We start from the raw sequence: 23,691 nt of genomic DNA, 5'->3' as shown, positions 1-23,691 counted from the left end.
TTGTGTGGACAAGGAAAAAATAAACCATTTTGCATGTTTTTTACACTATTTATGCAAGATTATTTTGGAAAGATTTAGAATTCTATATTAATAGAAAACTGGAGTGTATGATAGAAATGTGTATATTTTATGTACTTTTTTATACAGAGAATGAAAATTTGAAATTTATTTTATTAGTAAGATACCATACATAAGAATACCATATACACAAGAAGTGGGCTCAAGTTAAACCAAATTTTTCACATTTTATAAATGACATTAAATTATATGTAAATTTTTTGGAACAAACCAAAAGATTTAGATCAAAGATTTGTGCTCTGCATTTTACCCATCCAAGTGCGCACACACTCTCTGAACACACACCCGGAGCAGTGGGCAGCCATTTTTGCAATAGCGCCCAGGGAGCGAATAGGGGATAGGTGTCTTGCTCAAGGGCACCTCAGTTGTGGGTAATGAGAGTGGAAGAGAGCGCTGTTCATTCACCCTCCCCACCTACATTTCCTGCCGGGACTGAGACTGAAACCCGTGAACTTCGGGTTACAAGTCCGACTCTCTAACCATTAGGCCATGTATGCCCCAAATAATAATAAATCCAAAAAAAATAAGCTTGTTTGCCATTCCCAGACTTCCAAAGTTAAGCAATATTGGGATATTTACAAATGTCACTGAACCAACAGTTCAGTATTTGCTTTTCTTGAGAAATGCACTATGATACTTTATGAGAAAGTGGACAACAAACAGCAGTACTTCATGGTAACAATCATCTACTGAAAAACTGTTGCGGCCACAGTGGGGTCAAAAAACTCATGAAGCAACACAGTGCTATTTGCTAAACCAACAAAAGGACAAATTGTGCAAATTCTTGAAATCCTCAAGAGCACTGGCTGCCTGTATACTGTATCACCAAGAAAACATCTTCATTTTACCCTAATTTTTGACTATGCACAATATTTGTAGAACTGTTCACCTTGAATAGTGATGAACAATTTAGTTATTGTGTCTACAAGCAGAAATAAAAGAGAGAGTGTGACGTCACATGAAAACTATGAAATGATCCATTTCTACTCACAACTATATGCAGTTCACCAGTATTGAAGTCTTGACTTGTGTGCAAATCAACTGTGAAGCATTGAGTATTTCTGAGATGCTTTTATTGTGCATTTTGGAAATCCAGTGACACTGACACAGTACAGAATCCTACACCCTATTCTCCCCCATTTCTCCTGACAAGGAGGAAGTACCTTAATCCTGTTTGCAATCTTAATTTAAACAGAGACATCAAGAAAAAAAAAATGGAAAGAGAACTAACTGGCTGCGTTTTCCACAAACAACATGCATTCTGGGGTCTGGGGGGGATGAAGGGGTGACGTTCACACGGCTAAAAACAAGAGGACGTTGAAACATGATCCACTCTTACTGGTCCACTGAGTCAGTCTGTCAGATGTCTGTCCATCTTATGTCACATCCTTGTGAAAAATCATAAACACAAATATGGAAAGAAACAAAAGCTCAATACATAAACTGTCTTGCTATACACAAATTGATATCATCTGCTTAAATATGCAAATGGAAGGGCTTTCTTTTTCTGCATTTTATAGTGTCATTTTCTCATTTAATCTGTGTCCTCTTTCTAAAAAGGGTAAAACTAGGCCCTTCAGGAGCGGGCATCTGTCAAATCTGTAGCTGACGTGAGAGAGAGACGTAAATTGGTCCTGAAGGAGGTTTAATCTTCCTCGCTGCCACTAACCGAATGCTCCTGTACAAAAACATTTGAAAAACAATTAGCTTAAGTGAGCAACAACATGGACGGTAAATATCTTAATATCTGTACTTTTCCAAAAAAAATAATTTTCACCAAAATAATTACAATTCTCATCTTTTTCCTTACCCTCAGCCTATTTCAGATAAACACAAAGATTTTTAGGAAAAAAAATCTCTAGGGCTTTTCACACTGCGATTAACCAGGTGATCATTGTTCCAAGCACCACTTTTAACCCCGGGTAAAGGAAGGCTTCACACTTGTAATTTAGCAGTGGGGTTAGCACTGCATTTTACCCGGGGTTTTGAAACTCTGCTCCATTGGTTTGAATCCCACTCGAAGTGGTACGAGTAGGACGAGTCATATTGGTGCCGTGACCCGGATGGTAGTGAGGTTTAGGAAGATGATAACTTTGATTGTGTTCATCAGAGAAGATAGTCATATACACCTAGGATGGCTTGAGGGTGAGTAAATCGTGGGATAATTTACATTTTTGGGTGAACTACTTTATTTCAAGTGGGAAAAGGCCTTCTGAGAGTCCATATAATGCTAGTGATTCGGTGTTGGTCATTTGGCGCTTGAAAAAAAAAAAAAAAGCAGCGATCACGAGGGTAATCCATACGACCCCAGTGTCCTTTGCACTTGCGCATTATTTCTCGCACAAGCTTCACAATGCACTTATGTCACAACATCCCTCTCAAGAATGCTTATATGACCCTAGACCGCAAGACTAAAAATCACGATTGCTGTTTTTTACAAGTGTCAAATGAACAGCACTTATTAACTTGCATCATTTAGAATCACACACATGGATTATTTTCCTAAAAACTTTATCTGTAGACAATGTCATACACATCGGGGATGGCATGAGGGTGAGAAAAAGATGAGAGAATTTATTTGATGAACTCTTTCTTTAAGTTCAATATTCATTATTCTTGAGTACCTCCTCCTGGTCCTCCTCACTGTCATCGTCACTAACGACAGGTTTAGGGCGCGAGCTGCGTCCAGTCCGGCGTCTTCCCTTCCCTCTCTCCACCTTGTCCTTTCGACTCAGCTTTATCTTCACCTTCACTGAGCGAGCTAAAACACACACACATATGCATGTTAATCATGGACTTTTAAATTGTACGTGTGTAATACTCGGATAATAGTTGAATTTCACAAACATTTTTCATCACCGTATCATCATCATCAATACTTACATTCAGACTCCGATCCTTCATCTGCCTCATCCTCTTCCTCTTCGCTCTCTTCTCCCTCGCTCTCTTCCTCCTTCTCTTTCTCGATCTTCTGCCGCACACTGGTGAACACAGACTGCAGCACGATAGAGTCCTCATAGATCTGAAATATAAGATCATAATCTTATCTGATACAGCTAAATAAATTATGACACCAAGATACCTACTAGTGTTATTTTTAAGTTAAAACGTTAACTGAACTGTCTATATAGTGTATTAATTTACCTTAAAATTAATAAAAAAAAAAAAAAAAAAAGCCTCAAGCAGCAATTAACGTGGTTCAAGTGCTTTAAAGCTGCGTAAAATGATACGTTTTGTTTAGCAAGCATGTAACCACAACATAGATGGAAAAGACCATTTACAGCCAATTTAGGCAATTTACTATAGGAAATACATGGTTTTTAAAGCATTTTTAACAGTTATAGTGCCACCTATGGTCCGATCTCCATAAAAGTTTGCATGCTTGTTTAGAATCATGTGTTGCATATGCTCAACTAATATTGTGAAGTTTTGAGTTTTCACATGACAATTTTCAAGTCAATCAGACTTAGGGTTGCCTGGTTATAGCCATTTTTTAAAAAAATTCATAGGACCACCAAGTGGCCAGTTACCAAGTCCTTTTTCACACAACCACAGAATGAGCTCTTACATTTGCGTACTGAGTTTGGTGAAAATATCTCATTCTGTTCATGAGTTATAGCCATTTTAGTAAAAGTGGAACGTTTTGGCGGCCTCTTAGGGACCATGAATGAAAGTGTCCACTTAATTATTGAGCCCAGAGAATCTTGCTGCACTAGTTTTGTATAGATCAGGCCAAAAACCTAGGACTAGTTCGCAAAAGTAGGTTTAAAAAAAAAAAAAATCCAAAATACCCAAAAATATAACTGGGGGACGATTGTCATGTATTGAGCCAAGGATTCCAATGATATAAGACACATTAGAAGTAGGCTCAAAGGAGTTATGAGCGATTTTGTACTTTTTCACCGCTGTAGCGCCCGTCAGGCCGATAGGGGCGAGCCTTGGTGATGTTGTAGGTGGTATGAGTACCACCAGCCCTCAAAGTTTTAAGTCTCTACGACTTATGGTTTGGTCTGCCCGATCATTTTTATGGGAGAATGCTGATCCTTGGAAATTTGAACAATTACAATAAGTTTTCAGTGTTATGTGCATGAAACCCTAATTACAAACACGTAGCAAAAAAAAAAATAATCAAATCATTAATAGTATATTAATAATAAAACACCTTCGATATATTTTGCATGAAGTGAATGGAGAAAATTAACATGAAGGGTTGTAATGACCCAATGCAAAAAAAACTCTTAATGGTCCTAAAAATAACTTTAAACATTAAACAGAATACCCTGCAAATTTGAGAACAAGATAGTCCATTAGTGCTTTTGATTAGTGTAATTCATTTAATAACACTCAGTGTTAAAGAGGATGATGAATATTACCAGCGATCCCTCGAGATTGAAGGTCTGAGCGTTCTGACAAAGCAGCATGACATCTTTCTCCAGGTCATTCAGACTTCGGTACTTGTGGCTCCTGATGCGCTCCTGTACAGAACAGACCAGGATTCAACACTTGAATCTTTATTTACCAATATATTATTATGAATTTAGTTAATGCATTTCAATTGGTGTTTGTGAACCAGCCAAAACATTCATAAGTGTAAAAAAAACCTTAAAATTAAATCAATTAAAATAAAAATTAATAGTCGACAAACCTTGATCTTCCTGAAATCCACAGGTTTGCGAATGAGTTCGTAATATTCTGGCAGCTCTTTACGAGACGGCAGCTGAATAAACACCTCACTCAGTTGCCTCCCATTGCTGTTGAGAGATACAGTGAAAAAAAAAATAAATAAATTGACTACTAAATGTTTATCTTATCCTCATCAATTAAAGCATAAAATATCTCTATAAGCATGGAAACACCGTGTTTATCTGGTCTGGAATCCTTTTTGGTATGATTTTTTTCTTCTAGCCCTTGTTTTCTGTTAAAAATCTGGGTATAATCGTTACGGTGTGGGTCAAAATATCCCTAATTGGATTCAACAAATTTTAATTGAATAATGAATTATTCAATTGAATAATGAATTATTGCATTAAGTTCACACAACAACATTTTAAAGTTTTTTTTTCTTCACAAAATGTAAATTTTATAAACAGTATTTTAACTATTGTTTAACTATAAAATAACAAAAAACCTTGTTAAAGGGGACCTATTATGCCCGTTTTCACAAGATGTAATATAAGTCTCTGGTGTCCCCAGAATGTATCTCAAGTTTCAGCTCAAAATCCCCCACAGATCATTTATTATAGCTTGTCAAATTTGCCCCTATTTGGGTGTGAGCAAAAAAACACCATTTTTGTGTGTGTCTTCCTTTAATTGAAAATAAGCCGTTGCTCCCGGCTCATTTTCCAGAAGAGGGCGGAGCTTTAACATGTTGCTCAACAACAACAAAGCTGGAGAATCTCACGCAGCCAAAATGAGGATTGTCAGTAACGGTGTTCAGCCTTACATTGTTCAAACCGGAGTCGGACACTGATGGAGAGACTCAGGAAGAAGTTACAACTTTTAGAATGAAACTGGACGTTTCTAAATGGTTAGTGGATAAATGTATCTAGTTGCTGTGGAGTCGATTCAACTCATCGACTAGCATGTGCCGTCATGTTAATCTTTTGTGCAAATCCAGAGTTGAAGAATTGACCCTCGTTTGTAAAGCAGTTTGGCGTAAAATGACAACATGGCAACACCACTCTACTTTTTTAATTCTGTGCAGCTGCCTTTAACCATGAAAAACATGGGTCAAATTAACCCACAAACTTCAATCGTAATAGAAATTTTGTACTCATCAGTGTGTCGACACTTTGCATGCATGTTCATGATTCTGAGAAAAATTAACAAAAGAGACAGAAACATGGCCGAAGAGACTTACCCATCCTTGTATTTGATTACAGCATCCACAACCTTCTTCATTTTCTTGGTGAGTGTGGGAGGGTTGGGAGAAAGTTTTTCAGCAGGAGGACGGCCACGCTTCTTCTGCTTCTTACTGTCGTCATCTTTATCTCTACTCCGCCCACTGGAGCTAGGCGTGGCCGGGCCTGGAAGGTCGAGGTCACGGTCGCGCTTCCTCTTCCGGGTTGTTTTCTTGTGGCGCACGTCCTCCTCAATCTCATCAAGTGTGCCTTCCTCGATGGCCTGAGCAGCAGTAAAATAGGTCAATACACTTGCCATTTTATACAAAAGAATCAATACAATTCAGTTGTGATTCCTCATTCACCTTCAGCCACTGTTTCTCCGTGAGGGAGTCGCTGTAGTCCACCTCCTTCCTCTGACGGGAGCCGCGGCCGAACATCTTCTCTTCTTCTTCTTCGCAGGTGAGTCTCTCCACCTCCGCATCGTCCTTCATGATCCAGGTGGGCAGCTCATCCTCCTCCATCAGCCGGGGTCTGCGCTTCGGGTTACGAGCTTCTTCACGACGGCGGTCAAGATCCATGCGCTGGACGGAAAAGAAAAGGAAAATCAGGAAGAATTGGAATAACAAAGTCGAACAAAACAAAGAGTGTCAAGTTAATGAAAACAAGGAGCACTCCTGACCATGAAGTGATCAAACTCTTCCTCGCTTCTAGCGATCATCTGATTAACGGTCTCGTCATCGGGTACTTCATCTTCCTCCTGAGAAATGAGAAAACAAATGAGAGCGTAAACATTAACTACAGAAAACAGAGTCTGAAATTGTCTATCATAAATGAGTGTCTGTACCTCATCCTGCTCTTCGTGCTCCAGGATGGCCTGCAGGAAAGCTTTTCGCTCATGACTGGAGGATTTCTGGTCGAACATACCAGCCTGGATGACCTTTTGGTCCACGTTCAGTTTGTATTTGGCAGCGGCCAGGATCTTCTCCTCCACGCTGTTCACAGTACACAGACGCAGCACACGCACCTCGTTCTGCTGCCCGATACGATGGGCACGATCCTGGGCCTGCAGATCCTACAAGCAAATAAGAAAGGCGTTCAGAGACATTAGGCATGTGACGGTATCAAATTTTCATGTTGCAATTAATGGCTGAAGCTTTCATCACGGTGTACGGTATTATCACGATATTGAAGTTGCAAAAAAAAAAAAAAAAAAAGGGTATCATAGTATAACAGGTTTAAGAACTCTTTCTTATAACAAAAAAAACTCTGAATGTTTAAATACAATAATACAATATTCAAAAAAATATATAAAGTAATATTTTCAAACAGATTAAAGTGCAAAAGAATTAGGCTATAAAGAACAAAAGGTAACATTTCACAATAAGTAAATGCAGAATACAGCAGTGTTGTGCATTTTATATGGTTGATGGGGAAAGTATTCTTAAATGCATTATAAAAATTTGTAATAAATTATTATTTACTGTATTTTGAAGTGCCCACAATAACAATATTGTGCATATTCATTATCGTGATATATCGCATTATCGAATATCTAAGAGACATCAAATATTGTGGGAGAATTCAAACTAAAAAAAAAAAAAATAATTATATCAAATAAAATTGAAAGCGTGTCGCATAAAGCGTGAGTACCAAGCAACATCTCCAGGTGCACCCTTGAGAACAAGACCAAAAAAGTTATGTGCACCCCTGCATTTCACCCATCAATAATCATGTTTAAGAAAAAAAATAAATAAATAATGATTTCAATATTGACCAAAATAACTGCAGCCCTACCATACATTATGTAAGATCTAATACAACGGAGTGGGATTTATGAACACTACAATCACTTTTTTGTCAGTGGACTTCAAGAGCTTCCCCTCTTCTTAAATATAACTAAATATTTTAAGGGACAGTATTGTACCTGGTGAGGGTTCCAGTCGCTGTCAAAGATGATAACAGTGTCAGCAGACTGCAGGTTCAGTCCCAGACCTCCTGCTCTGGTGCTCAACAGGAAGATGAAGTATTGAAAGGATGGATCATTAAAGTTCTTCAGCAGCATGCCACGATCCTCAGCCTTAGTGGTTCCTACAAGGACAAAAAAAAGATGCCAGCACGATTAGACGGATAGTCTTTAAAGAACTATTAAATCAAAGACCTTTCAGAATCTGGTTGAAGCCGACTCACCGTCCAAGCGCAGGTATTTGAAGTTGCGGTAGGCGAAGTAGTCCTCCATGATGGTCATGAGCGAGGTCATCTGACAGAAGAGCAGCACTTTGTGGTTGGTGGCGCGGAGCTTTGGCAGGATACGGTCCAGCAGCTCAAACTTTCCAGAGGCACGGTACAAATCAGGTCTAAAGATACAGAATATAGTACGTCACAGAGAAAACCAACGAGAATGCAAAGTTATGAATGCAAACTTTTTGTTCTACGTACCCCTGAACAATGCCTCCAGTGAAGCCCAAGTGCTCAGAGAAAGATTCCTGCAGAATAGATATAGGTCAAACAAGGTGCCACAAATCCAGAAGATAAACATACAGGGATAAATATGACCTCATATGCAGAATATATGAAACAAATGATCACCTCAATGTGCTGGAACATGTAAGGGTGGTTACAAATCTTCCTCAACTGCATAATAGTGTTCATCAGAGTCTTGGTGCCTCCTTTACCCTGTTATAAACAGGAAGATGGATATTAGACTCATTCAGAAACACACACTGAATGTTCCTCACACATTCTCTGTGTGAATCACGTCTTCTCACCTTCTTGTCTTTCTCAGAGCCGTCAGTGAGAAGCACTCCTTTAGCCTGCATGTGTCTGTACAGCACTCTCTGTAGAGCCGACATGTCGCACTTGATCACATATTCCACCTGAACGCAAGGAAACAGACGGACAAAATCACATTTCAATGTAAAAATAGAAGCTTCAGTAGCAAACATGCCATTTAGTTCTTTCCGATTCATAACTGATTCAGTGATTTGAAGTCTCTCTGTGGCATTTCATGTGTATTAAAATGTTTTAATAAAAATACACACTAATGTTTAAAAGCTTGGGGTCAGAAAGTTTCTTTTTTGAAAAGAAATTAATACTTTATTCAGCAAGTATGCACTGAATTTTTGATCATACACGGTATGCATGAGCAATGCCTTGGTGAGCATGAAAAATGTTTTTTTTGTTTTTTTTTTTTTAAACGACTTTTGAACCGAAGTGTATGTAGATAAATATTGCTGTCTATTACTAAGCATTGTCATATTGGTGCATATAAACACAAAAGAAAGGTAAATAGTCTGCTTATTTAGTAAATAAAACATGGAAAATATGCCTGGAATATTATAAATTTCTATGATTTTTTGCATTAAAGAATTTTCTGTTTAAACTTCCGTTTATTGAGGAGGGAGGAGGAAAAGGGAAAAGGAATTTCAGGACAAACACAAATTGAGAGATGCATATTCAATAGTCAAAAGAGTGAAAATAGAATTGTTTTATCCAAATAGTTTGCATGTACAAAAACAAACCTTCTCCGGCAGTTGGGCCTCCACTTCCTTCTTGAGTCTCCTCAGCAGGAAGGGGCGAAGCACTTTGTGCAGACGACGGATGATCAGAATGGTCTCCTCTTCATTCAGGTCCACCTTTAAATCATAACATTGTACAACTAAGTTTAAAGAGCGAGATCACACAAAAACAATTTTAAATTTGTTGTATCCTGTCCAAATGTGCAGGTACACCTCCTAAAACTTCTCGTGTCTTGATTTTAAATCAGGTTACCTTCTCTCCAGTCATGGCGAACGGAGCGTTGAACCACTGCTCGAAGGTGCTGCAGCTCTTGAAGATGGTGGGCAGCAGGAAGTTGAGCAGTGCCCACAGCTCAGGCAGCTTGTTCTGCAGCGGCGTGCCGGTGAGCAGCAGACGCCGGGGCGCCAGGTAGTGTGTGTTCAACACCTGAGTGAGTTTACAGTGGTGGTTCTTCATACGGTGACCTTCGTCCACTATCATGTACTTCCAGCGGAGCTAAGAGAGACACAGAGAATCGTTACTAATTGAACAAGTTAGTCAAAAAGCTTTGCAGAAAACAAGGATGTAAACGAGTGACTATAATAACTTGACACCAGGCAGGTCTGTACCTTGGCCAGCACTTGCTTGTCTTTGATGATGTACTCATAAGTGGTGACCAGCACGTTGAACTTGCCGCTGCGCAAAATGGGAACGAACGCGCGGCGGGCAGCAGGAGAGCCCTGAGAAGAAAACAAGCAATTAACCTTGTAATATTCTCCATGCTTCTCCAGTAACTTGCTTCAGTGACTATTTTATTTTGTATTCCTTTGCATTCATTTTTGGAAAACCAGTTGAATTTGCCAAAATTGTTTTATGACATCATTTAAATACTACATAAATGTATCAAATAGCTACCTTATAAGAAACTTTCACCACAGATGGAGCCCACTTATCAAACTCGTACACCCAGTTCGACAGAGTCCTGTAAGAGAAAACAAATAAAAGTCACTGTAATTATTTCTGTTGAAATGTTACCAAATATATAATAGATCAATAATACAAAATGACAAAAAGAAGATGGTTTAACCATAGATTAAAAAAGATTGGTTCTTGCAAAGAGTATATTACAAGTGTAAACACCCCAAATTTCAGTTGTAGAGGGATGATTCACACAAATAGTCTTCAGAAAAGTAGTTTTTTAAAATTATTCATTCTAGATAGATTCATTCTTTCCAAATATAGATATTTAAGTAATCATTTCTGCATATTCTTGGAATATATAAATTGCAGAAAAACAAAGCATCCTCAGTTTTTGTCGTGCAGCCCTGGTGTAGAGTGTGTAAAGTGACTCACGAGAGGGGGACGATAATAAGGAAGGGTCCGTTGAGGCGTTTGTACTCCATGAGGTAGGTGATGAGTGCGATGGTCTGGATGGTTTTTCCCAAACCCATTTCATCAGCCAGAATGCCATTCAAGTTATTGTTATACAGAGACACCAGCCACTCTAGACCTTTGATCTGTAGATGGGACAGATGCAATAAGTTTGGCACATGCCTTTTATCAAATCTCACCAGTTCACTTAGGACATGTGGATGTATTACAGTTCTTTTGCTCTGTATGTGTGTACCTGGTACTGTTTGAGCTGTCCGTTGACTAGCAGGCTTGACTGTCTGTCCACCTTCTCCGTGACAGCGTGAGCCACGGCGTAGTAAGACTGCAGGCCGCGAGCGAATGCTGCGTTACCGTATTCATCATCAACATCCTGCTTGGCATGCCTGCGTGAGAGAGGGATCTTATTTATATACACCGTTACGACAGAATAGAATTACAAAAGGACCACGGGGTGGGTCAGAAATAATCCCATCTGTATGCAGCTTTAAGCCAGTAACGTACTCAATGATGTGACGGGCGTCCACCTCAGACACATCCTCACTGTCTGGATCTGGAATAATCTTCTTCTCCTCTGTTAGGGACTGAGAGGACTGAGGCTCATCATCATCCTCCTTTAGAGAAAAAAATTAAATGGTACATTAATACATTGAACTGTAAAGATATGTATTCAACTCCAATTTATTAAGTTACACATAGATGCTGATATAACTAGATGCTTTTTGTAATTATTAATTTTACATACACGATGTTGGGGAAAGTTACTTTTAAAACAAATGTGTTACTCCTTAAAAAAAAAAAAAGTAACTAATTGCATTACTTACATTTTATGGAAAGTAATGCATTACGTTACTTTTTCTCACCTGGGCTGGGCTTGCTTGTTTATTTTTAATAAAAAAAAAAGTTTATTTTTTAATGCAAATTCACACCTGTACGGTTAATAAAGTGAGATTAAATACATAAAGTATATTGCTTGTGTTATGTTTTATTAATACATGTTTGTGTAATATTCTGAGTTTGCACTTTACTGTTTTTTATTCATTTTGAGGGTTACTGAATCAGTTTTTGTGCAAGTGAGATGAGTAAATGCTCACTTTAGGTCTAGAACTACAATAAGCATCAAGTTAACCTCACACATTTCTCCCAATTTCCCTCAACATAGGGAAAGGAGAGCTGTCAGTCAATAAATAGGAAAACAGTAACTCAGATATTTTGTTATAAATGTAAAAGTAAAGCATTACTTCACTAGTTACTTAAAAAAAGTAATCTGATAACATAACCTACATTACTTGTAATGCATTACCCCAACACTGTACATACCATTTTTCAAATTTTGTAATTTTATATATACATTGTGATTCTAAATAAAATTTCATTAAATGAATAGGTTATGAAAAATGTATAACTACTGGACAACCACATAATAGACTTTCAAATTTTGTAATTATATAATTTGTGATCATAAATAAAATTAAACAGAGGTTGTAAAATGTATAGTGAATGGTTGAAATGGCTTTTAAAATTTCAGCCTACTGTAATGGACACCAGTATCAGAAGGTTAAAATGTGTATAAAAACAAACATTTGTTATCGGTGTCAGGTCACGGCAGCAGTATCTCACAGTAAACTAGCCATTAATCTTATTCTGATGATGGCCTACTTGCTGACAGCTCAAGGCTGTGAACACACACACTAGAGTTCTCTCTTCAAGTGCATTTAAAGCAGAAAGCACAATGTGTTGCTCATAAGATGCCGAACATACAGATATGAGAGATGAAGAACAGCCATACCTCTTCATCTTCTGAGCCACTATCTTCACTATCTGACCGCGGGGCAACCTCGTACCTACAGAAAATGAACAAAACAACATTCAGACAAATCTGCTGCTTTAGTTAGATATATGCAAATAACAAACACACTATATTAGGATCAAAACTGTTGTGATGTGCTTGTGCTACTCCAACCATTTTCATAAGTAGATACTCAAGTACATATTTTGAAAGAATGAGATGCCCAAAGTGTGTCTCACTCACCCTGGATTCATCTCCAGCCAAGTATCCAGTTGTCCAGCTTTAGGAGCATCCATGCCAGTGAGGATCTTCCCACTGTCCACATGAATCACCTTCACCGGTAAGTCACTCATTTGACTGGTCTCATCCAGAGGCTAAAATAGAAGACAAAAACATAGTTGTATAAGATTAGGTTACCGCTGCTTTTAACCAATACATTTCCATACTTAAATTGTAATCATTACTGTTTTTACTGTATTCTTGATTAAGCATTAGAGACTTCTTTCAAAAACATTAAAATCGTAATCATTCCAAATCAGTCATTTTCAACCGATTCAAAAGAACAACTCACAAATTTAGCATTACTATGATTTGCAAGCATGTTTAACTATACCTATCTGATATATATATAAAAAAAGTGTAAAGCAAAGCTATAAAAAATAAATCACAATACTTTTACACACTCTTAAAATTCCCTGAAGACAGTCAGAGTCCTGAGTTTACAATACATAACAGCGAACAGTGATTCTAAACTGCTTTTGCACCATGTCCAAGACAATATATGCAATTAGTTATGATTTACCAAAAAATTTTGAAATTAAACATTATAAATTTTACACAAAACTTAAAAGAACACTTATTTTGAATCAAGTAAATCATGAATTACCACAAGAGACACATTTGCACAAATGACAAACCAAACTAATTGCAAAAAGCCAAATATCGGCCAAATTTAAGGTCTCACCTCTCCATCTGGACCCAGAGCTGGAACTCCACCCTCTGCATTCTCTGGCTTCTGTGAAGAGAAAAGCATACAGAAAGATCTCACACACACTACTGGAAAAAAAACAACTAAGCACAACTCGATTTAGATTCCATTACGGAACCCTTTCCATTCCATTCCATTCCATTAAATCCCCTCACCTTCTTTTTCTTCTTCTTCTTCTTCTTGTCTTTGAGAGCCTGGACAGCTTTGTGAGCTCTGACGAGCTCGGTGAGGTTGGCCACATACTCGTCAGTCTGCTGCAGCAAGTAAGCCAGACGTTTGTCTTTCTTCTGATCAATCAGCTTCCTGTAACCCTCTTCATCTTCAGCCTGGGAGAAACGCACACAGAACATGCTTTCTTTAGACATTTGTTCAGACAAAACGCACTTCAATTTTGTGTTTAATGTTTAGTTGTTGTCAAGTCTTTCAAAAAAAATATGGCAAGTGTGTGCATCTCCTCACCATCAGTCTTCTCATTCTCTCCTTCTCGATACGCTCGTTCTCCTTCTTCTGCTCTCTCTCAGTGTTGGCATGGTACGTGGCTACGGCTTTGGTCAACTTCTGCATCTTTGCGGTGATGGAGCGATGGTACTCCTTGAAGTCTTTAGCATGCTGCAGGATGCTGTTGAGATACTCCTACAAACGCAGTAAGAGAACAGGCGGTTCCGTCACGAACAATGTTTTTTGTCATTTGTGAATCAGGTTTAGGGTGCAAAGCACACATTTACAACATTTTTTGTACATATCTTTTGTAAAACTCATGACTGAACTGTAAATGTACCTGATGTTTCTGTCGGCGCTTACGTTCCTGCTCGATCTTCTGCTGTTTCTCCAGTTTTTCAGTGATACGAGCTTCACGCAGGGACTGTCTCTTGCTGCGCTTGTAGGCCTTGCCATTCAGTGCGGTCTCCAGAGCCGTATCACGCCGCATACACACTACGACTTCCTGCCGGAGCTGTGTTGACATGGACAACATGGGTCAAAAACCACCTAGATATGGCAGGACTAGGCTGAGCTCAATAACAACCACCTTCCAGAGAATTATGCATTAATATTATTGAGATGCGAGATATTTCTTGGAAAATCATGTATAAACTAATTAAAATGATAGTTGTGTTACATTTTATAATTTATAAGAAAAATAAATATATAAATACAAATAATAATTTGTATACCAATATTGTAAATAATATTTGTAGAAATCATACATATATAAAATAAAATAAACTAAATAAATAAAAATAAATAATTGAATAAATGATAAATAAATACATAAATAAAAAAAAAAGAGTAATTGAATAACAACAACAGGGATATGCCCAAAGCCGGCAAAGACACTGAATAATGAATGAATAACGCACTCTACGGAGCCTCTAAAGGGACATGCTTAAGGCTTGCTGCGGTAGTCTTGAGTTGCACAGTGTTTGTCCATACACTGATTACATTACTTTCACTGTCAATAGACCATTTAGTTTAGTTGGACAACAGACGCTACAATTATGAACTGAAATCTCATAATTTCTGCTCTGCTCCACATATAGCATGAGCTGCAGTTGCAGGACAGTGCAGCAGGAGTCAGATTACACTCGTCACATGACGAGAATAAGGAGAGATGACTGACAAGACGATGGCGGAGGATTTGGTGCGCTACAGATCCTAAGCATCATTGACAATTATCTTATCTTGTAAAATATGCAGTCGTACCTCCGCTTCTTACACAGAGTATGCATGACTGAGAATTCAAAAGCGCATTCAAAAGTGATTTCATATCACCCAGCATATTGATAGCAGCTCCCTGATACCTGCAAATTATATACAATATAACTACCCGACTATATAATTGCGAGAGGGAATTTAGGGACTCCGTAGAATGCATTCGTCATCCATGCTTTTCCGAATAAGGTATTTGGGCTTCGGGCAAGTCCCTAAATAATATGATGGAAGTCATACCTGTCTCTGAAAGTTCAGGAGCCTAAGTGCCTTGAGCTCGATGTTTGCTTTGGTCCTCAAGTCTCCAGCCAGAGAGCCTGGAAGGTTCTCCAGTTCCTGAATACGATGAGCAATACGAGCTTGTAACCTGACCGATTGAAACAAAATCATTCAATTTTGGTGAAACAAGATAGGCGTTCACAGAATATAACAAGTGTGTTTTACTGTAAAAACTCAGTATTTGTCAATTCTTGCCTGAACGCATCAGGATAGCCTAATCTCACCTGTACTCTCTCTCCTGGAGGATCTCCACTGGGTCCAGACCCCGAGGTTTCTGGATGGGTGTGATGCGGTTTTGTTTCTGATGCAGCATCATGGGCGGCTGGGCCGGTTGTCCTGGAGACTGGGTCTGAGGGGGCATGACGGGAGAGGCAGCGGGAGGAACTGAAGGCGGCGCTGGAGAGGGGCGGCCCGTGGGCTGAGGAGGTATCAGCTTCTGTGGGGCACTTGCAGGGGCGGCAGCGTTCACCATGGGCCCTGAGATTACAAACGCATCGTAAATACGTGACTAAGAAATTCCTTTAATAAAACCCGGATAGCTGTTGAGGTTTCCCGAATACAATACAAGACTACATTTTAATTGCTTATTGGTAGTGATTGTGGATAATTTAGACAATTTACTGACCTTCAGGCCAAGCTTTAGGTGGTCCATTGGTGGGTTGTCCCTGCAGGCCTGGAGGAACACCAGAGGGTCCTGGAGGCGGCATGTTTGGACCGACCATTCCTGAAACACACAAACGGTTAAAACATTTGCATCAGAGTAAGATTAAAATAGATTCATTGTAGGAGTCTGCCAAAATCTGGTCAAGAACATGTTCAAAATCATTTTAAGACCAAAGAAAAAAGTTAAATTTTACTTTGCAATTTATTGTTTATGTTTATTGTTTAAACATGTTTATTGATTTTTTCTTTTGCATTTTGAAAGACTGAAAGCTAATTTAAAAAAAAAAAAAAGATTAAAATATTTTATTAAAATAAATAAAAAGTATTTGTAAAGTATTTGTATATTAAAGCTAGGGTAGGCAATATTTTTTTATAAACACTTTGTTATACTGGTTGAAAATCTTCACATCCTGAAAAAAAAAAAAAAACAATAATAGAAATGGTCTAAATATTAAATGTGTGTACATACACTTCCATTCAAAAGTTTTAGATCTGTAAAATTTTTTAATGTTTTTAAAAGTAGTCTCTTATGCTCACCAAGGCTGCATTTATGCAGCTACATCAATAATCAATCATATTGTGAAATATTTTTTAAAATTTAAATGAACTATTTTCCAAATAACTTTTTTTTTTTTTTATATATTTTAAAATGTAATTTATTCCTGTGATGCAAAGCTGAATTTTCAGCATCATTACTCCAGTCTTCAATGTCACATGATCCTTCAGAAATCATTCTAATATCACTAATATTTCAGATAAATGCTGTTTTTTTTTTATCTGTTCTCAACTGTTTCCATTATTAATGATAATAATAAATGTTTCTTGATCATCAAATCATCATATTAGATTTCTGAAGGATCATGTGACACTGAAAACTGGAGTAATGATGCTGAAAATTCAGCTTTGCATCACAGGAATAAATTACATTTTACAATATATCCAAATAGAAAACAATTATTTTAAATTGTAAAAATATTTTAGGGCTGACATTAGGTGGTGGTTATTTTAGCATTTTCTGAGAGCTGTAAAAAATTATGAAATGTCGCCTTACCAGGTGGTCGATTGTAGTTGGGTCCTCCAGGACCGGGTCCCCCAGGTCCAGGAGGTCCTGCTCCTTGTCCTGAAGCAGGGGGCATGTTGGGCATCCCCTGCTGCATGCCTGGCATGGGCCGCTTTCCCTGCACGGCCATCTGCAGGTGGTCAGGTAGAGGCTGCCCACGTGCCAGCATCTTATAGGCCATGATCTGTGCCCGCAGCTGGTGAAGCTGGTTTTGGTTGAAAGGAGTGGGTCCGCCAGCACCACCAGGCCCACCTGCATTTGGAGGTCCTCCACTGGGTCCCGAACCTGCAACACCACCTGCACCTCCACTCCGGTTCTGCAGGTCACCGCCCTCCATGGGGACGGCACCAGGACCAGAAGGCATCATGGGGCCAGACGGAGGCCCGTTAGAAGGTATCGGGCTGGGGGCATGTTCAGATCCGCCCAGAGGAGAAGGGTAACCTGGAAGAAATTAAAGGAAACATTTAATTGTTACATTTTCAAAGAAAATATTAGCCCTTGCAAAAATCACTGAGTCATGGGTGTTTTTCAATGCATTGCTAATGTGTTCAGAGTTGCTTTATAGTGCTTAAATCACAATTTGAGGTGACATTTTTGTCTGTTGCACAGTACAGGATGAGTTACACACCAGTTTAATACTTGGGGGAAAAAGTATGATCAATTACATTAATGATATTTGCTTTAAGGCAAATAGAAAGATATTAGGTTATATTATAAATATACAAAATATAAATGCAAACTCTCTCAAAAAAAAAAATTATACAAAATTACAAGACATTAACTGCAAAATTTAGGTATACTGCAGAGCTGCAGAAACACAAAACACACATATCTGTTGTAGTCTGTAAACATCCTATTATTATTATCATATTTGTTTCTTTTTCTGTCATGACTTTGTGGTTTCCAACAACTGTGTCTTTTGGTTTCAAAAGGTTAACCCCCATTCACTTTACATTTCTGGAAAACAAGCGTGCGAGTGGCCCCAGCGGAAGAAGAAAGCAGTGCACACATCAAAGGGAAATGTGAGCAAACAGGTTGGATGGCTTTTCTATACCCAGTCTAAACAGTTTAGCAGTGAGCGCACCATCTGTCTGCCATTTATCACACAGTGCACTAAACATCTGCATCCCTTATATTTCACACATGCACATGTAAAATGATATTACATTATATATCATAGATACAATGATTGTTAAAAGATTAATAGAATGACAGATAGATAGAAATAAACAACAGAATTAAAGATGGACAGACAGACAGATAGATAGAGACAGATTCAGTTAGATAGAATGGATGGATGGAACCACAGATCAAAAGATACTGTAGATACCTTGAGAGTGTTGGTCCATAGGGCTGGGTGGGGGTCCCATGCCACTGTGCCCACCCTGTCTCATGCCCATACCCTTCATTTGACCGTAGCGTTGATCTTCGGGAATGCCTTTCTCGAGCATGCCTTCCATGGGCTTCAAAACAATAAAAATAAATAAAGAATAACTCAATGATATGGACCAAACAGCATAAATGAAACAAGAAACAAAACCACAAACGAATCAGATGCATATTGATTTAACCTGTCAGTACCTTGTGCATGTGCATGTTGTCCTGGGGGTAACCTGAGGGGCCCTGTGGAGGTAGTGGGTGTCCTGAGGAGGGGGGCCCAGGGCTGGGGCCCATCATGCCATGGGCAGAGCCAGGTGAGGGTCCAGGACTAGGCCCTAACATGGCTCCTGGAGATGGCCCAGGGCCTGGGGAAGGGCCCGGCCGAGGGGTCCCGCCCATAGGTGGGTCAGGGGTGGACATCTCTCAGCAGAGCCAGAAGACGTAAGAGGCAGAAAAACAGTGTCCTGTGTCCGTTTTCAGAAAGCCTGGAAATGAAAAATAACTTTAATTTCAGCAGCTTGATAAAAAAAAAAACAACAACACATGAAACATGCCAAAACAAGCTTAAAAACAGCGCATATATATAGAGTGTAAATAATATATTTTACACAGTATACTGTGGGCCCTATATTATAATATATATATATAAAAAATTGTTAGTGATAATGAGAAAAAAGCTCATACTTGTCATGTATATAGCAACCATATTAACTATTATATAATATTTAAGATTTATTGTACAGCTGTAAAAACATACGTATTATTAAACTGTATAAATCATATGCACTTCAGATTAATTCAGCTACAAAAGCACGGCCCTTAAAACGACTAGAAAATGGGTTAATTAATCTGTGCCTTAATGTATGTCAATGAATACATTAACACATTTTAGTGCAGACCCTAAAGTAGGCTTTTTATCAGACTGTATTTCGTTTTGCCTATTGTATATTAACATGTGCCACTTTAAAATATGTAAAATATGTTTAACACAAAGATTTAAAGTTGTTCAAAAGTGACTATATATATATATTTTTTAAAATCTTATAGTCACAATCACGCATATTAAGAAATTGCCTTGCCTTAAAACATGTAAAACAAAACTTTATAAGGTTTTAAAAAGACTTGTCTTAAAACAAATCAGACATGATCATAAACTACAGCTTACAACAATATAGATTTAAAAATGTTATATAAATAAATATTAAATTACACAGATATGTCCTTATTTAGCGCTTAGCAGTGAAATTTTAATTTGTAAAATAAAACATCCACACTAATATTCCAATTTTATTATTTATTTTGTTATTACTGTGAACACTGTAAAAATACACCAGCACAGACAACATAACTATATAATGCCATGCCATAAAGTGTATCATTTTCATAACTGTTTTCCCCCATACTTTTTAAAATAAGCTCAAAAGCCTGTTATAATGTTGAATGTCAGATTTTATTAAGACAACATGCAAACACCATTGGGGTGCATTGACAAAAAAAAAGTCAATCTATATATCTGTTTTTTCCCCCATAGGCAATAATAATGGAAATATTCAATAGTGTTGTGTAGCCAAAAAAATTACAAATACTGAAACAAATAAACCCACCCTGAGAAGTATTAACTGGAGCCAAAATTGTGACAACTAGCCCCGGTGTCTGTCAACTATAAATAAATAAATGCAAAGTGCGTTTTCTGCCGGTTCTCATAATATTATTTCACTTGTGAAACAGCTGAAAGTAAATTATGAGGTCTAATTAATGCAAAACAATTCACTTTAATGATTAAAGTAATTACTAGGTAAAAATACATATGCCGGTTAACAAGCTTTTCTCGAGTTTATGTATAAAAATAACCTAATTTTACAAACACTTCTAATTAATTATGGAGCAAAACAAACTTATATCAAAAACAGTTTTAATAAACAGTGATAAAAGAATAAACGACAAATTTAGTTTTTTGCCCCAAAGGCTAACGAGAATTAGCAGCCGGCTAACACTGAAAAGCTAAACATTAGCCAACAATAACTTCACTAATGTTTGTTTTCAACACTATAAAGAATAAAGATATAATGCTGACTGAATTTTCTAAAATATACAGGAAATTGTGGTAAAGCGAAAACTATTTTAGTGATTTTTGAAGACGTGACCCAACTAAGGAACAAGAGAAAGACAGAGCTCCATTAAAACCAAAGACATAAAACAAAACGACTTTTAACCGGTTAAAACACCCCCCTTATGTTTTCACCAGATGCTATGTGTTCGCGCAGAGTTTAAACCTTATAAAAGCCGTTTAAAAATAGCTTGAAAATAATAAATAAGACCGAAAAGGAAAGACAAAGGACCGGTTTGTATGTATGTGTGATTACAGTCGGCCATGCTGTGCTTCCCCTTGTCTGTGTGTGCTTTAAAAAAAAAAGAAAAAAAAAAAAGAAATAATTTTGAGTTTTCCAACTCGAGCACAGAGCGAGCATCTTTTTAAAGATGATTGATCCAACCCGCCTTCCGTACGCTTGACCCCGGTACCCCGCTCGAGTTACATTCCCAAAACTTATTCATTCATTCCGCCGCTGCTCTAGCACTGTAATGTCGGACTGATCGGAGCACAGCAAACCCGCGACATGAACAACTTACTCGCGCTCTACAACTGTTACAAAATGTATCAATTTAAAAGTCCGCCGTGATGTCATGGGTCCTGCAAACATTGTGCCGTGTTTAGAGCGTGACTTACAGTGTATAATCGCGCCGGTCTCTTCCCCGTACTCTTCGGCAAATCTAGAAACAAAGGACAGCACAGCTAGTTCCTTTTTCCTTCTCACTTCCCCCTCCCATCTGGTCTGATTGTATCTCTAGAGGGCCTGAGCGCATCAGCCAGCGGCTCGCGAGCGCCCCCTAACACCAGCGAGCGGAAGCTCTTGGTTTGAGCCTCATCACGCAGGATGGAATGTAGACTGCATGGCTTAATGGGGGATGGGTTTACTGCTTAGCCTACCTACTGAAAATCTGCGTTTATATATGTATATGTTTTTAGTTTTCGCTCCCATTGCTTTTCATTAGTCTGTTATGGAAGCCACTAAATAAAAAAAAAAATAAAAAAAGAAGAGTAATTGCGACTTTTTATCTCAGAAATCTGATCTTTATATCTCACAATTGCGAGAATTGCATGTTTATCTCAGAATTCTGACTATATACAGTAGGCCTGCTGTGCAAAAGTCTTAGGCACGTCAGTATTTTCACCCCCCAAAAAGGTTTTAAGCCAGTTATTTATATCTTTTGCTGTCAATAGTAAATGTCCGTTCACATTTCCAAACATTCATTTTGCCATTAATTGTAATAATCCAGTGAGATTTTTGAATACACAAGGAGTCTGACAACAGCCGGTGCTCCACATGGAGTTCAGAGCTCACTATCATCAAATCCGTCTGTGATTACATGAAGAAACAGATGAAACTGAGACAAACTAAATCCAGGAGAATTGTGGCCGTGTCACTAAGATGTTTGAAGAAACCTGCCTGCAAAGATACAGTACTGTGAGGAGTTTCAGGCACTTGTGTAAAAATGCTGTAAAGAGAGGATTTAAAAAAAAAAAATACTGTTATAAATAGATTTTATTTATCAATTAACTCATATTAACTAAATCAAAACAATATTTTGTGTGACCACCCTTTACATTTAAAACAGCTCTTGTCCAGGTACACTTGGGCATCATTTTTCAGGTAGCTTTGGAGGCATGTTTCTTAAAGGGTTAGTTCACCCAAAAATGAAAATAATGTCATTTATTACTTACCCTCATGCCGTTCCACACCCGTGAGACCTTCGTTAAACTTCGGAACACAAATTAAGATATTTTAGTTGAAATCCGATGGCTCCGTGAGGCCTCCATAGGGAGCAATGACACTTCCTCTCTCAAGATCCATAAAGGTGCTAAAAACATAATTATTTAAATCAGTTCATGTGAGTACAGTGGTTCAATATTAATATTATAAAGCGACGAGAATATTTTTGGTGCGGCAAAAAAACGAAATAACGACTTATATAGTGATGGCCGATTTCAAAACACTGATTCAGGAAGCATCGGAGCATAATCAATCAGTGTATCGAATCATGAATCGGATCGTGGGTCAAACTGCCAAACTGCTGAAATCACGTGACTTTGGCGCTCTGAACAGCAGATTCGACACACTGATTCATTATGCTCTGAAGCTTCCTGAAGCAGTGTTTTGAAATCGTCCATCACTAAATAAGTCGCTATTTTGTTTTTTTGCCGCACCAAAAGTATTCTTGTCGGTTTATAATATTAATATTGAACCACTGTTCTCACATGAACTGATTTAAATATGTTTTTAGTATCTTTATGGATCTTGACAGTGGAAGTGACATTGCTCCCTATGGAGGCCTCACTGAGCCATCGGATTTCAACTAAAATATCTTAATTTGTGTTCTGAAGATGAACGAAGGTCTTACGGGTGTGGAACGACATGAGGGTGAGTAATAAATGACAGAATTTTCATTTTTGGGTGAACTAACCCTTTAAAATCTCTTGGAGACACGGCTACAGTTCTCCTGGATTCATTAGTTTGTCTCAGTTCTTCATGTGGAGCACCGGCTGTTATCAGTCTTATTGTGTATTCAAAAATCTCACTGGATTATTACAATTAATGGCAAAGTGAATGTTTGGAAATGTGAACGCATATTTCCTATTGACACACTACAGCAAAAGATATAAATAACAGGCTTAAAACCTTTTTTGGGGGGGTGAAAATACTGACGTGCCTAAGACTTTTGCACAGTACTGTAACTCGCAATTGCGAGAAAAAAAGCCAGAATTGCGAGTTTTTATCTCAGAATTCTGACTTTATATTATATTATATTGTGAGATATAAACTCACAATTGCGAGATAAAAAGTCAGAATTCTGAGATAAAAAGTCGCAATTACTCTTTGTATTTTTTATTTAGTGGCGGAAACAAGCTTCCAGTCTGTCGTGAACAGACGATGACTGCTATTTTGTAGCATATTAAATGAAT

General features: G+C 38.0%; 1 protein-coding gene across 4 annotated transcripts; it reads right to left on the bottom strand.

The window, feature by feature from the left end:
- Positions 1 to 172: 172 nt before the first annotated feature.
- Positions 173 to 21,490, bottom strand: smarca4a (SWI/SNF related, matrix associated, actin dependent regulator of chromatin, subfamily a, member 4a). Of its 4 annotated transcripts, none has more exons than XM_067381501.1 (34): positions 21,397 to 21,490; positions 18,873 to 19,156; positions 18,622 to 18,754; positions 17,283 to 17,732; positions 16,194 to 16,292; positions 15,793 to 16,045; positions 15,530 to 15,656; positions 14,361 to 14,534; positions 14,042 to 14,215; positions 13,738 to 13,908; positions 13,559 to 13,606; positions 12,838 to 12,968; positions 12,595 to 12,649; positions 11,310 to 11,419; positions 11,044 to 11,191; positions 10,770 to 10,933; positions 10,332 to 10,398; positions 10,046 to 10,156; positions 9,690 to 9,932; positions 9,440 to 9,553; positions 8,687 to 8,794; positions 8,508 to 8,594; positions 8,358 to 8,404; positions 8,109 to 8,275; positions 7,846 to 8,009; positions 6,766 to 6,993; positions 6,601 to 6,678; positions 6,284 to 6,502; positions 5,939 to 6,201; positions 4,724 to 4,829; positions 4,452 to 4,553; positions 2,962 to 3,100; positions 2,703 to 2,839; positions 181 to 1,756 (listed from the first exon to the last, which is right to left on the bottom strand). In XM_067381501.1, the coding sequence occupies exons 2-34, from the start codon at positions 19,089 to 19,091 to the stop codon at positions 1,724 to 1,726; spliced, it is 4,869 nt and encodes a 1,622-aa protein (XP_067237602.1). In that variant the 5' UTR covers positions 19,092 to 19,156; positions 21,397 to 21,490; the 3' UTR covers positions 181 to 1,723. The 4 variants fall into 4 exon arrangements, with proteins under 4 accessions (XP_067237600.1, XP_067237599.1, XP_067237602.1 ...); XM_067381500.1 differs by having other exon boundaries at positions 183 to 1,756; positions 13,559 to 13,609; XM_067381499.1 differs by having other exon boundaries at positions 173 to 1,756; positions 6,601 to 6,993.
- Positions 21,491 to 23,691: the final 2,201 nt, after the last annotated feature.

Source organism: Chanodichthys erythropterus, chromosome 3 (assembly GCF_024489055.1).
Source record: "Chanodichthys erythropterus isolate Z2021 chromosome 3, ASM2448905v1, whole genome shotgun sequence".
NCBI classification, from domain to species: Eukaryota; Metazoa; Chordata; class Actinopteri; order Cypriniformes; family Xenocyprididae; genus Chanodichthys; species Chanodichthys erythropterus.
The sequence above is the reverse complement of the archived record's forward strand: the minus strand, read 5'-3'. Positions and strand labels throughout refer to the sequence as shown.

Excerpts from the sequence above, each read along its gene's own strand:
- smarca4a (XM_067381498.1), bottom strand. The coding sequence starts at position 19,091 with ATGTCCACCCCTGACCCACCTATGGGCGGGACCCCTCGGCCGGGCCCT. Across the intron at positions 11,420-12,594 it reads GTGGCTCAGAAGATGAAGAG|GAGGATGATGATGAGCCTCA; the intron begins GTATGGCTGTTC and ends TTTTCTCTAAAG. Across the intron at positions 8,595-8,686 it reads GCTCTGAGAAAGACAAGAAG|GGTAAAGGAGGCACCAAGAC; the intron begins GTGAGAAGACGT and ends TGTTTATAACAG.